Source organism: Somniosus microcephalus, unplaced genomic scaffold, assembly GCF_052327205.1.
Source record: "Somniosus microcephalus isolate GS21.2 unplaced genomic scaffold, FLI_Smic_1.0 unresolved_chr2, whole genome shotgun sequence".
NCBI lineage: Eukaryota > Metazoa > Chordata > Chondrichthyes > Squaliformes > Somniosidae > Somniosus > Somniosus microcephalus.
In genome coordinates, this window is record NW_028225180.1 from 85,685,474 (window position 1) to 85,701,075 (window position 15,602).

The window sequence follows — 15,602 nt, forward strand, 5'->3', positions numbered from 1 at the left end:
GTTCCTTCTTTCTTCGTTCTACACCTCTTTTCCCAGTGGTTTAGTTTGCCACATGCATTGCAGCTTGTTCCATATGCTGGACATTTCCTCTTGTCTGTGTAATCGTGCGGTCTTCCACAATTTCTGCACGTTTCCCCCGTTGTCATGTGCATGTCTTTGTGTGTTGTACTTTTCTCTCACTGCATCCACTCTGTTGTCCGTCTCAGAAGCCGTCCGCATGTCAGCTGTTTGAGAAATCAGCGTTTTCATTTGCTGCTTCATGGCCTCTCGCAGTGTTTACAGCCTCTGTTATTCCGAGCTTTTCTTTTCCTATCAGGGCTTTTTGTACCACTACATGCGCTGACCCCCATATTAGCTGGTCCACAAGCCTTTCTTCTATTTCCTTAAATTTACACTTGCTGGCTTCATTTCTCAGCCTTGTCAGGAAATTGTCAGCTGTTTCACCGGGTTCCTGTCTTAGACTCTGGAATTTGTATCTGTGTATACGGTGATTGGATTTAGGCTCTAGATGGTTGCTGAATTTATCAAAAATTGTCGCAGGGTTTTCCTTTTCCTCTTCAGTCAAACTCCAGCTATTATACAAATCTAGACCTTTTTCTCCTGTCCACAACAGAATGTAACTAACCTTTTCCTCATTGGTAACGCCCTTCAGGAAGCTTTTGAATGTAAGCTCACATTTCTGTTTGAACTTGCGGAATGCTTCTACTATATCGTCGGCTTCCCAGTTCATGAGGGGTTGCATTTGCACAGTCGTCATTTTAGTTTCCCGTACGATTCACTCTCAAATCACCGCAGACATCGGCACTCACAATCAGCTCATAAAATCACTTTTCATCTTATTCGTAGTTCGTATAGCACAATTTTTTACTCACTTATACTGCTGTCACCATGTTGTGTCTCCTTGTGTTCTTATACTGTAAATAATAGACACTTTTAGCTCATTTTAGTTTCTGCTTTTACTAGCTGTATTCTTGCCTTGTTTCTGTGCTGCCGCATGGTGCGGAGTGATACAAGATGTCCGACGCTGCACTGTGCACTGCCTGTGCACAGTGTGTCACATAGCAATATAACTATACCATACCAAAGTAGATCCATACCAAAGTAGTTCCATTTAACGATGTGATACTATAACAATGTAACAATATCCTTCTATTCCACATCTGGAGTACTGCGTACAGTGTTGGTCTCCTTATTTAAGGAAGGATGTAAACGCGTTGGAAGCAGTTCAGAGAAGGTTTACTAGACTAATACCTGGAATGGGCGGGTTGTCTTATGAGGAAAGGTTGGACAGACTAGGCTTGTAATCGCTGGAGTTTAGAAGAGTAAGAGGTGACTTGATTGAAACATATAAGCTCCTGAGGGGTCTTGACAGGGTGGATGTGGAGAGGATGTTTTCTCTTGTGGGAGAATCTAGAACTAGGGGTCACTTTAAAAATAAGGGGTCGCCCATTTAAGACAGATGAGGAGAAATTTTTTCTCACAGAGGGTGGTGAGTCTTTGGAACTCTCTCTTCCTCAGAGGGCGGTGGAAGCAGTCTTTGAATATTTTTAAGCCAGAGGTAGATAGATTTTTGATAAGCAAGGAGGTGAAAGGTTATCCGGGGTGAAAGGTTATCGGGGGTAGGTAGGAATGTGGAGTAATCAGATCAGCCATGATCTTATTGAATGGCGGAGCAGGCTCGAGGGGCCGAATGGCCGACTCCTGCTCCTAATTCGTATGTTCCTTTCTCCCTCCTGTGTTTATCCAGCTTCCCCTGAAATGCATCTCTGCTATTGGCCTCAACCACTCCCTGTGGTAGCGAGTCCCACATTCTCACCATTCTCTGGGTAAAGAAGTTTCTCCTGAATTCCCGACTGGATTTATTAGTGACTATCTTATAGTGATGGCCCCTAGTTTTTGGACTCCCCACAAGTGGAAACATCTTCTCTACATCTACCCTATCGAACCCCCTCCATAATTTTAAAGGCCTCTATCAGGTTACATAAGCCAACGTTCTGAAGGAGGACGGTTGACATTGAAGGTGTACATGGGGTTATGGTGGTGCTGAGCTTTTATACAGATGGAATACCAGAACTGAGCTTGTAGCTTTAGGAGAGAATCTTCATATCCATTTCACATCAGAATAGCTTTTAATACAGTCCAGAGACCTGAACATTTGGGCTTCAACAGCACACAGAATGACACAAACATTTATGCCCCCTTGATATGGTTCCATTACATGACTGCTCCTTTACAGTTGAAGTCGCCCCGATTTGTACCTCGGGGCATGTGTGAGAAAAACTATTCTGTTATAGTAGGCAGTGTAAAGATCAAATCCAAAATACTCACCTCCACCCCCGCCCAGCAGTGAAGGATTTGCTGTAAACAAGAGGAAAAAAAGAGTCAACATACTCATCTTAGCCTCAGCACATTTCAACACACAATATCCATAAACACAGGCTGAAACCCGGATTCAAATTATGATAAACATGTTGGATCTAATCACTAAATTCCAATGCATAAAATTTTATTAGACCAAACCACTTCCCAGTAAATAGAGTTCTAGCAGTCCAAAGCACTTTCAGTTATGCACCATACCTCTGTACAGAACTCAACATAAAAGACGTGTATTTCTACAGCGCCTTGCACAACCTCAGGACGCGCCAAAGCGCTTTACAGCCAATTAAGTACTTTCGAGGTGGGTGCTTTCCGGTAGGGAAGGAAAGAAAATCCGACGGCAAACTACCGAGCAATATTCTCACAAATCCCAGTTTCTTCCTGATTCCCACCACACATCTGAAGCATCTTCCCTTCAATTATTCAATCTACTTTTGTTGCGATCCCAAAATCAGTACAGATATTACACAGGCTTTGTGCAGAACTTCAGTCATCTTAGAAGCCTTAGTGAATCAATTTTACACAAAAAAACTCCAGTGAAACGCCTACATCTGCTAAGAATATCTAAGGGATCGGTTTCTTCGTACAGAGCTGAGGTAACGCATTCTTGCACGTGGATTGCCTTTTCAGCTGGCCTGTCTAATGGTCAGCTACACTGAAAATTACAGGAAGGAAACGGGCCAGCCTGTGCCGATGTTTATCCGCCACGTTGGTAAAGCTAACTTCTCCAGCCATTCCTGATAACAGACCTCTAAAACTGGGGATCATCCCTTCTCGCTCTTCTCTGCACTGCTTCTGATGCTTGAATTCTCTTTTCATCTCTACTGGTGGAAATTATATCCAAAAAGTGAAAGCAATTACCCTTTACGGATCAAACACAGAGCTCACTTGTGTAGAGATGTCAACATGAGAGAAATGTCGGAGAGACTTTTATGATCACCAAGAGCGACATATTAAAATGTGCAAAAATGCATTTACGAGTGACACATCAGAAATGGGTTGCATATTTAAACACAGATAGGCGACTGTCACTCCTAATGAGTGATACTTGGCAGGTCTGCTTGCAGGCATCAGAAAACACCGGCACCTAGTCTGACAAGGATCCCCTGTCGCTTCTGGTTCCAAGACCAATAAATAAAGTAGCGTTGTGGGAAACGACAGTGAGGACACTGAATTTGCAAGCTAACAACGGGAGGAGACGGAAAATTTTAATTGACACGGGCCCTTCCAAAGCCCTTCAGCTTTGCACTTGATGTTTCTGATGATGTTATCGGCTAATCTGGAACAGAAGGCCCTCAAATATATAGAGTACAATCTCTACAACCGCCACCATTTCTTCCGCTTGTTATAACACTGCTTGTAGCTGGCTGGTCAAAGACGAGCCTTATAGAGAGGGCTAGCAGGCTGTGAAAGTAGCAAAGGCCACTCAACCCTCAAGAGGTTGAAGTGAGATCACAGCAGCCACACCAGTATGGAAATATATATGTAATATAAACAGAAAATGCTGGAAATACTCAGCAGCTCAGGCAGCATCTGTGGAGAGAGAAACAGAGTTAACGTTTCAGGTCGATGACCCTTCGTCAGTACTGGAAAAAGTTGGAGATGTAACAGGTTTTTAAGCAAGTTTCTCCACAATTTCCCAAAGTGCACGAGTTGCCAGCGTTGCTCCGCAATGGGAGTTTTCGGCTTGTGGATTCCCTCCCTACAGCTCGGCAATGGAAGGAGTTGGACATAGCCCCTGCTAATTCTCCTCCCCTCCCACAGATGACTTGCTCCCTAATACAAAAGCAAAATACTGCAGATGCTGGAAATCCGAAATAAAAACAGAAAATGCTGGAAACACTCAGCAGGCCAGGCAGCATCTGTGGAGAGAGAAACAGAGTTAACGTTTCAGGTCGATGACCCTTCGTCAGAACTGGAAAAAGTTGGAGATGGAACAGGTTTTTAAGCAAGTGAAGGGGCAGGGAGAGGGGGAGGGGGAGGTAAAAACAAAAGGGAAGGTCTGTGATGGGGTGGGAGGCAGGAGAGATTAACAGACAAAAGGGATGATGGTGCGAGGCAAAAGGAGATGGTAATGGGACAAGTTAAGAAACAAAAGATGACTCGAGATGAAGTGTAAATGGCGCTGGCAGAATGATCGACAGCTGCCATGTGAGAGAGTAAACGAAATGTAACACTGCCAAATTCAATTGGATTGACGCTGTGTGCTCTCGGGGTGGTTTCCGCAGCAACAAATTCTCAGCAGAACTACCCACACGCCGCTGGTTCAGGTTTCAGCTGTGTGGTGAGTTGGACGACAGTGTGGGACGACAGTGTGGGTTTCTGGCCGAGCCACCACGCGGTGGCTGCTCGGTTAGAAATTAACAATTGTACAGTCAGTGCTCCAGTGGCACTTGAGTGGGCCTTGGGAGAAGGGAATTTGTTTCTTTTTCCTCAACTTTTCAAAGCCTCGTCAGTCATTGAATAGGTTGGTTTCTTGTCGATTGCTTTCATTCGTGCTTTTAACCCAAGTCTATACGTCATCCACTGACATGCATTATGGTGACTCAGTCTTCGAATGCCCAATATGGACCATGTACAGCAGGCACCTCAAAGCACTGGAGAGGTACCACCAACGCTGCCTCCGCAAGATCCTGCAAATCCATTGGCAGGATCGGCGCACCAACGTCAGTGTTCTCGCTCAGGCCAACATCCCCAGCATCGAAGCTTTGACCACGCTCGATCAGCTCCGATGGACGGGTCACATCATCCGCATGCCCGATACAAGACTCCCAAAACAAGCTCTCTACGCGGAGCTCCGACACGGCAAGAGAGCCCCAGGTGGGCAGAGGAAACGCTTCAAGGACACCCTCAAAGCCTCCTTGAAAAAGTGTAACATCCCCATCGACACCTGGGAATCCCTGGCCCAAGACCGCACAAAGTGGAGGAGAAGCATCCGGGAAGGCGCCGAACACCTCGAGTCTCTTCGCCGGGAGCAAGCGGAAGCCAAGCGCATACAGCAGAAGGAGCGCACGTCAACCCAAGCACCCCACCCGCCCGCCCCTTCAACCACCATCTGCCCCACCGGTGACAGAGACTGTAGGTCCCGCATTGGACTCATCAGTCACCTGAGAACTCATTTTTAGTGTGGAAGCAAGTCATCCTCGGTTCCGAGGGACTGCCTAAGAAGAAGAGAAGAAGCCCAATATTACCAAACCCAAGAGGTTTCCTTCAGTTCACACAATCGCCAATACCATTATCACCCTGGTCAAGATAATCGCCATATGCCGTTCTGGTATTTTATTCCCTTTCTACTCCCCCAAAAACCAATGACTGCTTTCCCTTCACCTAGAGATTTTAACTATGGAGATATGACGATTTTGACAAAATCCAAGCAAGAATGAATGAATGAATGACTTACATTTCTATAGCGCCTTTCACGATCACTGGACGTCTCAAAGCGCTTTACAGCCAATGAAGTACTTTTTTTGAAGTGCAGTCACTCTTGTAATGAGGGAAACGCAGCAGCCAATTTGCGCACAGCAAGCTTCCACAAACAGCAATGTGATAATGACCAGATCATCTGTTTTAGTGATGTTGATTGAGGGATAAATATTGGCCCCAGGATACCGGGGATAACTCCCCTGCTCTTTTTCAAAATAGTGGCATAGGATCTTTTACGTCCACCTGAGAGAGCAGAAGGGGCCTTGGTTTAACGTCTCAACCGAAAGACAACACCTCCGACAGTGCAGCACTCCCTCAGCACTGCCCCTCCGACAGTGCGGCACTCCCTCAGCACTGCCCCTCCGACAGTGCGGCGCTCCCACAGTACTGCCCCTCCGACAGTGCGGCGCTCCCTCAGTACCGCCCCTCCGACAGTGCGGCGCTCCCTCAGTACTGCCCCTCTGACAGTGCGGCTCTCCCTCAGCACTGCCCCTCCAACAGTGCGGCGCTCCCTCAGTACCGCCCCTCCGACAGTGCGGCGCTCCCTCAGTACTGCCCCTCTGACAGTGCGGCTCTCCCTCAGTACTGCCCCTCCGACAGTGCGGCGCTCCCTCAGTACCTCCCCTCCGACAGTGAGGCGCTCCCTCGGTACCGCCCCTCCGACAGTGCAGCGCTCCCTCAGTACCGCCCCTCTGACAGTGAGGCGCTCCCTCGGTACCGCCCCTCCGACAGTGAGGCGCTCCCTCAGTACTGCCCCTCCGACAGTGCGGCGCACCCTCAGTACCGCCCCTCTGACAGTGTGGCGCTCCCTCAGTACTGCCCCTCCGACAGTGCGGCGCTCCCTCAGTACCGCCCCTCCGACAGTGCGGCGCACCCTCAGTACCGCCCCTCTGACAGTGTGGCGCTCCCTCAGTACTGCCCCTCCGACAGTGCGGCGCTCCCTCAGTACCGCCCCTCCGACAGTGCGGCGCTCCCTCAGTACCGCCCCTCCGACAATGCGACGCTCCCTCAGTACTGCCCCTCCGACAGTGCGGCACACCCTCAGTACCACCCCTCTGACAGTGTGGCGCTCCCTCAGTACCGCCCCTCCGACAGTGCGGCGCTCCCTCAGTACTGCCCCTCTGACAGTGCGGCTCTCCCTCAGTACTGCCCCTCCGACAGTGCGGCGCTCCCTCAGTACCTCCCCTCCGACAGTGAGGCGCTCCCTCGGTACCGCCCCTCCGACAGTGCAGCGCTCCCTCAGTACCGCCCCTCTGACAGTGAGGCGCTCCCTCGGTACCGCCCCTCCGACAGTGAGGCGCTCCCTCAGTACTGCCCCTCCGACAGTGCGGCGCACCCTCAGTACCGCCCCTCTGACAGTGTGGCGCTCCCTCAGTACTGCCCCTCCGACAGTGCGGCGCTCCCTCAGTACCGCCCCTCCGACAGTGCGGCGCACCCTCAGTACCGCCCCTCTGACAGTGTGGCGCTCCCTCAGTACTGCCCCTCCGACAGTGCGGCGCTCCCTCAGTACCGCCCCTCCGACAGTGCGGCGCTCCCTCAGTACCGCCCCTCCGACAATGCGACGCTCCCTCAGTACTGCCCCTCCGACAGTGCGGCGCACCCTCAGTACCGCCCCTCCGACAGTGCGGCACACCCTCAGTACCACCCCTCTGACAGTGTGGCGCTCCCTCAGTACTGCCCCTCCGACGATGCAGCACCCCCTCTGCACTGGAGTGTCAGCCTAGATTTATGTGCACAAGTCTCTGGAGTGGGACTTGAACCCACGAGCTCAAAGCAGAGGCCAGGCAATCGGGGCTCAATGGGATGGGAAAGTGAGGATGATCCGATCACCCATGAATGACAAGTCATGAAGACAAACTTCACTTGCAAATTGTGAAAAATCTTACAGTCAATAATCCTTTGTATTATCTAATAACACAATAATCCTACATAAACCAGAAATAAATATACAAAAAGTACCACAACCTAGTAAGAGTACAGTTTGGAGCATATCTGTGACACAAGTAGGCGTGGCGCAATTTTTTTTTGCCAGGAAATTCAGGCATAAGTGATATACGCGCAAATTTCTTTGACTTTTTGCAGCAAGATAATTCCACTGAAACCCTCCGCCACTCATTTGCATAGCTCCGCCCCATGCAAAAGACCAGCTGAGGCGCGGTTCCTGCAATGACCTCAAATTTTAGGCGCAGCACGACCCAAAGTCACCCGATAAGGAGATAAGAAATAGGAGCAGGAGTCGGCCATTCGGCCCCTCGAGCCTGCTCCACCATTCAATAAGATCATGGTTGATCTTCGACCTCAACTCCACTTTCCCGCCCGATCCCCATGTCCCTTGATTCCCTTAATATCCAAAAATCTATCGATCTCAGCCTTGAATATACTCAATGACTGAGCCTCCACAGCCCTCTGATATCGGCATAACTGAGGTTTCTGGATCAAATATATCTGTTGTGTTTTTGGCATTTGGCTAAATCTTCATCAGCAAAATATTTCCTCAGGTTGGAAGGGTTGGCAGATATATCGGTACGGGTTGCAGCCACAGCTCCATATCCAACAAGACAACACGACAGTGACAGGATGACTACTGGATCCGGGTAGAAATGAATCCCAGCCCAGGGCGCGACTCCCACTCACTTCTAGACCCTGGTGGCCGCTCACTGCCCCATTCAAGTTCCCAGAGCTAGTTCCTCTCTCACCTGTGCATGTTGAAATAGCTCTCAGGTGGCCTCTATCTGCCGAGCCACTGTATGTACACCCAACCCGGCACATGGCCGCTGCATCATGCTGCATGCTCTGGGCTTAAAGAAGTTTTTAAAAAGCACCAATTGAGTAAATCAACAAAGAAACGCGTGTGGAAGGTAAGCTGAAGATAAAAGGAAGGAGGGATTTACAGAAATGGTGAGAAAAGCAGTCGGAGACAGAGTGAGATACAGTGATGACAAGCGCGTAGAATCATAGAAATTTACAGCACAGAAGGAGGCCATTCGGCCCATCCTGTCTGTGCCGGCCAAAAAAGAGCACTCCAGCCTAATCCCACTTTCCAGCTCTTGGTCTGTAGCCCTGTAGGTTATGACACTTCAAGTGCAGATCCAAGTACTTTTTAAATGCAATGAGGGTTTCTGCCTCTACCACCCTTTCAGGCAGTGAGTTCCAGACCCCCACCACCCTCTGGGTGAAAACATTTCTCCTCAATTCCCCTCTAATCCTTCTACCAATTACTTTCAATCTATGTCCCCAGGTTATTGACCTCTCTGTTAAGGGAAATAGGTCCTTCCTATCCACTCTATCTAGGCCCCTCATAATTTTATACACCTCAATTAAATCTCTCCTCAGCCTCCTCTGTTCCAAAGAAAACAACCCCAGCCTATCCAATCTTTCCTCATAGCTACAATTCTCCAGTCCTGGCAGAGTGCAATCACATCTTTCCTGTAATGTGGTGACCAGAACTGTACGCAGTTCTCCAGTTGTGGCCTAACTGGTGTTTTATACAGTGGACTGCAGCGGTTCGAGAAGGCGGCTCACCACCACCTTCTCAAGGGCAATTAAGGATGGGCAATAAATGCCGGCCTTGCCAGCGATGCCCACATCCCAGGAACGATTTTTTTTAAAGTTCAAGCATAGCCTCCCTGCTCTTATATCTCATGAAGGCTACAGAGAGCAAGAGAGGGAGGGAAAGACTGAAAGATGAACAGTAAAATAGAGGAAGACAGACTGGGAGACAGCGGGGGTGATTTTGCCAATGGGGGCGTGTTGGAGGCGGGTTGTTACTTGTCGGGTTTTAGTCCCGCCTCCATCGACTTGTGGCCAACCCACGCTATGTTTCCTTGATTGACCTTGTTAAGACCCTTCAAGCAGGCATAGCAGGCCAATTAAGGGGAAGCCAGTTACAGAGAACGTCAGCGTATGACGTTTCATCTGTCAAAAATGTTTGACGGTGAATTATCATCATTTGACAGCTCTGTGAAGCTGTCAAACACCGACATTCTCTGTTGTCTGATGAGTCCTTGTATTCAAGACTCATCAAACCTATCTGCTGAGCAGAAATTAGATGGTTGTTGCATCGGAGAATGCAGCAGCCATCTGTCATCTCCGCCGGTGAGATGCCGGAGTCTCCGGTTCCTCAACTGTTGAAGCCTGCAGGAAGAAACAAAGGTAAGTAAACATTTTCTATCACTTTTCACTCACCTCACATACTCACCTCTCCACAAGTACACCCATCACTCACCTCCACAGCGCACTATTTGGACCCCTCCGACCCCCGCAGACCCACTGCTCGCCTCGGTGACCCTGGCGGGGTTTCCCGACGTCGGGAAGCCCGCACCTCTGGTGGCAAAATGGGGATAATCCTCTTAACTGCCTGTTAACTACCTGTTAACAGGCGGTTAAGTGGCTGTAATTCCCCTTCCTGCCTCCAGGAGACGGGACCCGGCGCGGGTCGGTTACCCGCCTCCCGGGAAGATGGCACGGAGGCGGGATGGGCACCCTCTCCCAGATTCTGCCATTTTTCCCGGCAGTCCTGCCTCCAAAGTTGTGGAAATAGAGGTAAACAAGTATGATTTGATTGGGATTACAGAAACGTGGCTGCAGGGTGGGCAAGGCTGGGAACTTAACATCCAGGGATATACAATATTTAGGAAGGATCGGCAAAAAGGTAGGGGAGGTGGGGTAGCATTGCTGGTAAAGGAGGGGATTAATGCAATGGAAAGGAAGGATATTAACTCGGATGAAACGGAATCTGTATGGGCAGAAATGAGAAATAGCAAGGGGAGGAAAACGTTAGTGGGTGTGATATATAGGCCTCCAAATAGTAATATGGAGGTGAGGGAAGGCATAAAAAGGGAAATTAGAGAAGCGTGCGATAAGAGCACAGCTGTCATCATGGGTGACTTTAATTTACATATTGATTGGACTACCCAAATTAGTAAAAATTCTGAGGAGGAGGAATTCCTGGAATGTTTTCGGGACGGTTATCTGGACCAATATGTCGAGGAGCCGACTCGAGATCAGGCCATTTTAGACTGGGTATTGTGCAATGAGAAGGGACTTATCAGCAATCTTCTTGTACGAGGCCCCTTGGGTCAGAGCGATCATAATATGATCGAGCTCTCAGTCGAGATGGAGAGTGAGGAAATTGAATCAGAGACTAAGGTCCAGAACTTAAATAAAGGGAATTACGAGGGTATGAGACGGGAATTGGGTAAGATTGATTGGGTGGTGTTTCTGGGGGGATTGACAGTGGAGAGACAATGGCAAGCATTCAAAGATAGAATGGAAGAATTCCAGAACATGTTTATACCGGTTTGGCATAAAAATAAACCTAAAAAGGTGACTCAACCGTGGATAACGAGGGAAATTAGGGACAGCATAAAATCAAAAAAAAGGGCATATCAACTGGCAAAAAAAAGCACCAGACCGGAAGATTGGGGGCAGTACAGGATACAGCAAAAGAGGACAAAGGGATTAATCAGGAAGGGGAAAATAGAATACGAAAGTAAACTTGCAGCAAACATAAAGACAGACTGCAAAAGCTTTTATCGGTATATCAGGAGGAAAAGACTGGTAAAATCCCAAGTCGGTCCCTTGCAGTCCGATTCGGGAGAATATATAATGGAGAATAAGGAAATGGCAGACCAATTAAACTCATACTTTGGTTCTGTATTCACAAAGGAGGACACAAATAACCTCCCAGGAATATCGGCAAACATAGGGACTAATGAGAGGGAGGAGCTGACAGAAATTAGTATCTCTAGGGATATGGTGTTGGGTAAGTTGAGGGGACTGAAGGCCGACAAATCCCCGGGGCCTGATAAACTACATCCTAGGGTACTTAAGGAGGTGGCCCTGGAGATAGCAGATGCTCTAAGGATCATCTTCCGGAACTCCATTGACTCGGAAACAGTACCCGTGGATTGGAGGGTAGCTAATGTTACCCCAATATTTAAAAAGGGGGGTAGAGAGAAAGCAGGGAATTATAGACCAGTAAGCCTTACATCGGTTGTGGGCAAAATGCTAGAGTCCATTATTAAGGATAAAATAGCGGAGCACTTGACAAATGGGGAAAGGATCGGACAGAGTCAACATGGATTTACAAAGGGTAAATCGTGTTTGACTAATCTGCTGGAATTTTTTGAGGAAGTAACTGGTAAAATAGATGGGGGAGAGCCAGTGGATGTGGTGTACCTTGACTTCCAGAAAGCCTTCGATAAGGTTCCACACAAAAGATTATCATGCAAAATTAAGGCTCATGGAATTGGGGGCAAAGTATTAACGTGGATAGAGAACTGGCTGGCGGATAGAAAACAGAGAGTTGGAATAAACGGCTCGTTTTCGGAGTGGCAGGCAGTGACCAGCGGGGTGCCGCAAGGATCTGTCCTGGGACCCCAGCTGTTCACAATATATATAAATGATCTGGATCAGGGAATTGGATGCAATATTTCCAAATTCGCTGACGACACTAAACTAGGAGGAGGGGTGGGCTCTGATGAGGATGTCAGGAGGCTACAGTGCGATTTGGACAGGTTGGGGGAATGGGCGGATACGTGGCAGATGCACTATAATGTGGATAAATGCGAGGTTATCCACTTTGGGGGTAAAAACAGGAGGGTGGATTATTATCTAAATGGCAATAGATTGGGAGATGGGGAAGTGCAGAGGGACCTGGGTGTTCTTGTGCACCAGTCACTGAAGGAGAGCATGCAGGTGCAACAGGCGATTAAGAAGGCAAATGGTATGTTGGCCTTCATATCAAGGGGGTTCGAGTATAGGAATAGGGATACCTTACTACAGCTGTACAAGGTGCTGGTGAGACCGCATCTGGAGTATTGTGTACAGTTTTGGTCGCCCCATCTGCGGAAGGATGTTCTTGCCATGGAAAGAGTGCAACGGCGATTCACCAGGCTGATACCTGGAATGGCGGGAATGACCTACGAAGAGAGATTAAATAGTTTGGGCTTGTACTCACTGGAGTTTAGAAGATTGAGAGGGGATCTCATCGAAACATATAAAATTATGGCAGGCCTGGACAGGCTGAATTCAGAGAGAATGTTTCCAATGGCCGGGGAGCACAGAACCAGGGGCCACAGTCTAAAAATAGCGGGCAAATCATTTAAAACAGAGATGAGGAAGAATTTCTTCACTCAAAGAGTGGTGAGCCTGTGGAATTCCCTGCCACAGAGGGCTGTGAAGGCTAATTCAATAAATATTTTCAAGAGAGAATTGGATATATTTCTGAAGGCTAAGGGGATTAAGGGTTACGGAGAAAAGGCGGGGACGGGGTACTGAACTGGTAAGATCAGCTATGATCTCAGACGAAGATCAGCCATGATCTCATTGAATGGCGGAGCAGGCTCGAAGGGCCGAATGGCCTACTCCTGTTCCTATCTCTATGTTTCTATGTTTCAAACCCGCCTCCCCAAAAGAAAAAAGAAAAAAAAACGCCTCCCCAGGGCTGGGCAAGATCGTGCCCTGAGAGACAGCTTCAGGAAGACAAGCTGTTTACTTTTGTCAGTGAGCAGCGTCCCGAGATCACCGAGCTCCCAGTTTGGCATAAAGATAGCTCGTTGCTGAAGAGCATGATGCAGCTTTCTGCAGGAAAAGTATTTGATCCATTCCATTTGTAAATTAACAGAACATATCGACTTAATTTTGTTTTTCTAAAACTCATTCAAGCCTTTGTACAATAAAGAATGAAGTTCAAGATAATAATGAATGGTCAGTAATCTAACACATCTTTGAGGAATGGATGATGTAGTGATAAAAAATAAAAGTGTCAGGAATTGAAGGTTTGAACAATTTGCTATTAGGAGCTGTCAATTTTTTCTCTCAGTTGTACTAAAAGCTTATTAAGTGGTGTGAATGCTGCCTGGTCAGAGGTCACGGATTTACATTATTTCTCCTTTGTGTTCTTGCACTACCCAAGTGTTTGTTCAAGCAATGGGAAAATTCAGCAGATCAGAGCTCACACAATAGCGCTATCATGGTCTCACATTGCTCCGAATTTTCTTTTATGCTGCACTGCTGCCCAAAATCTTGTTATTTTGCTGCATAACCAGATAATGAAAGCCTAGCTCAATCCCTGGCATGCTTCCTCCTAGTGATAAGATTGTGGGTTTGAGCCCATTTGAGAACTTGAATATAACACGCCAGTGTGATACGGAGCTAACAACAGCAACCTGCACTTATATAGCACCTTCAACGTAGTAAAATGTCCCACATGGTCCATGTCTCTGAGGCATACAGCAGGGCGGGTATCACTACTGCTCTGTAGACCATGAGCTTGGTGCCGGGTTTGAGGTCCTGGTCTTCAAACACTCTCTTCCTCAGGCGACCGAAGGCTGCACTGGCACACTGAAGGCGGTGTTGGACTTCATCATCGACGTCTGCCCTTGTTGACAGTAGGCTCCCGAGGTATGGAAAGTGGTCCAGGTTGTCCAAGGCCTCGTCGTGGATTTTGATAATCGGGGGGGCAGTACTGTGTGGCGGGGGCAGGTTGGTAGAGGACCTTTGTCTTACGGATGTTTAGTGTAAGGCCCATGCTCTCGTACGCTTCGGTGAAGGTGTTGACGATGGTTTGGAGTTCGACACAAAGTGGAGGAGAAGCCTCCAGGAAGGCACCGAACACCTCGAGTCTCTTTGCCGGGTGCAAGCGGAAGCACCGCACGTCAACCCAAGCACCCCACCCACCCACCCCTTCAACCACCGTCTGCCCCACCTGTGACAGAGACTGTAGGTCCTGCATTGGACTCATTAGTCACCTGAGAACTCATTTTTAATGTGGAAGCAAGTCATCCTCGGTTCCGAGGGACTGCCTAAGTAGAGAGGAAGAAGAAGAAAATGTCCCACAGCGCTTCACAGGAGAGCAATCAGACAAAAAATTGACAGATCGTACTGTTTTGTCGGAGGTGCCGTCGCCTGGATGTGCCGTTAAACCAAGGTACTGTCTGGCGGTTGCAGTGGGCATGAAAGATCCCATCTGAAGAAGAGAAAGAAGTTCTCCTGGAAAAAAAGAGAGAAATGGGGAGGAAACTGGAATTTGAACAAAGAGAGAATCCGGGATATTATTGTGTGTTTATGTGCCTCACTATGTGGTGCATTAAGTACAGATGCCTCTTTCTCTTGTATTGTAAATTGCTCCACTTGGTTGTATCCACAGGGAGAACGTACATATAGAACACGTACCGTCCCCCGGTTTTAAAATCACATCTCAGACAGGCTGTCTTGCAGACATTTTATTTTTCCTGTTAATGTGACGTCTCAGAACACCTGTAAGCTGTTAATTGCCCATTAATGGGAGCACCTGCAACATCTTTAAGGGAAGCGGCAATCTGTTAATTGGCTATTAGCGGGGCTCCGAGATACACCTGCAACCTGCAAATGGGCTGTGCCGGCGCGCCGAGTCTGCCTCACTCAAACCATTTACGTTGACAAGTGTTGCGAGTGTGCAGAGAGCGGCGCTCCCACCATCAGAGGCGGCACACGCCAGAACATCGGTGGCTTCGAGCCACTTCCGACGACAGCGTCAAGATCGAGCAGCTAGCTGACCGGCACCAGACTGAAGCTGACACACCCCACTGCCTGCTTCCATACAGGCCTGCAAAACGGTTTGGCCATTAGCAGCTTGCTATTTCCCGCCCCCGAGGTCCAGGCGTCTGGCAGATCTGCAGGAGGGCTGAGAGCCACACCCCCCGCCCAGGTTCACAGTTGCAGGACGCGAGGCCGAGGAGCAAGAGCTGCCTTGGCATGAAGGGCTGCAGGGGCCACACAGAAAGCTGCCCAGGAGGAAGTGGGAAAATGGGACCAGGGTT

At 48.6% G+C, this 15,602-nt stretch overlaps 1 protein-coding gene across 1 annotated transcript in view; it reads right to left on the reverse strand.

Moving 5' to 3' along the window:
* LOC147092941 (ADP-ribose glycohydrolase MACROD1-like) overlaps positions 1-15,602 on the reverse strand; it is a 1,295,420-nt gene that overhangs the window by 877,078 nt on the left and 402,740 nt on the right. Inside the window, exon 4 of the mRNA XM_085976266.1 lies at positions 2,329-2,358. Within this exon, the coding sequence (XP_085832392.1) occupies positions 2,329-2,358 (30 nt within the window). The remainder of the gene's footprint in view (positions 1-2,328; positions 2,359-15,602) is intronic.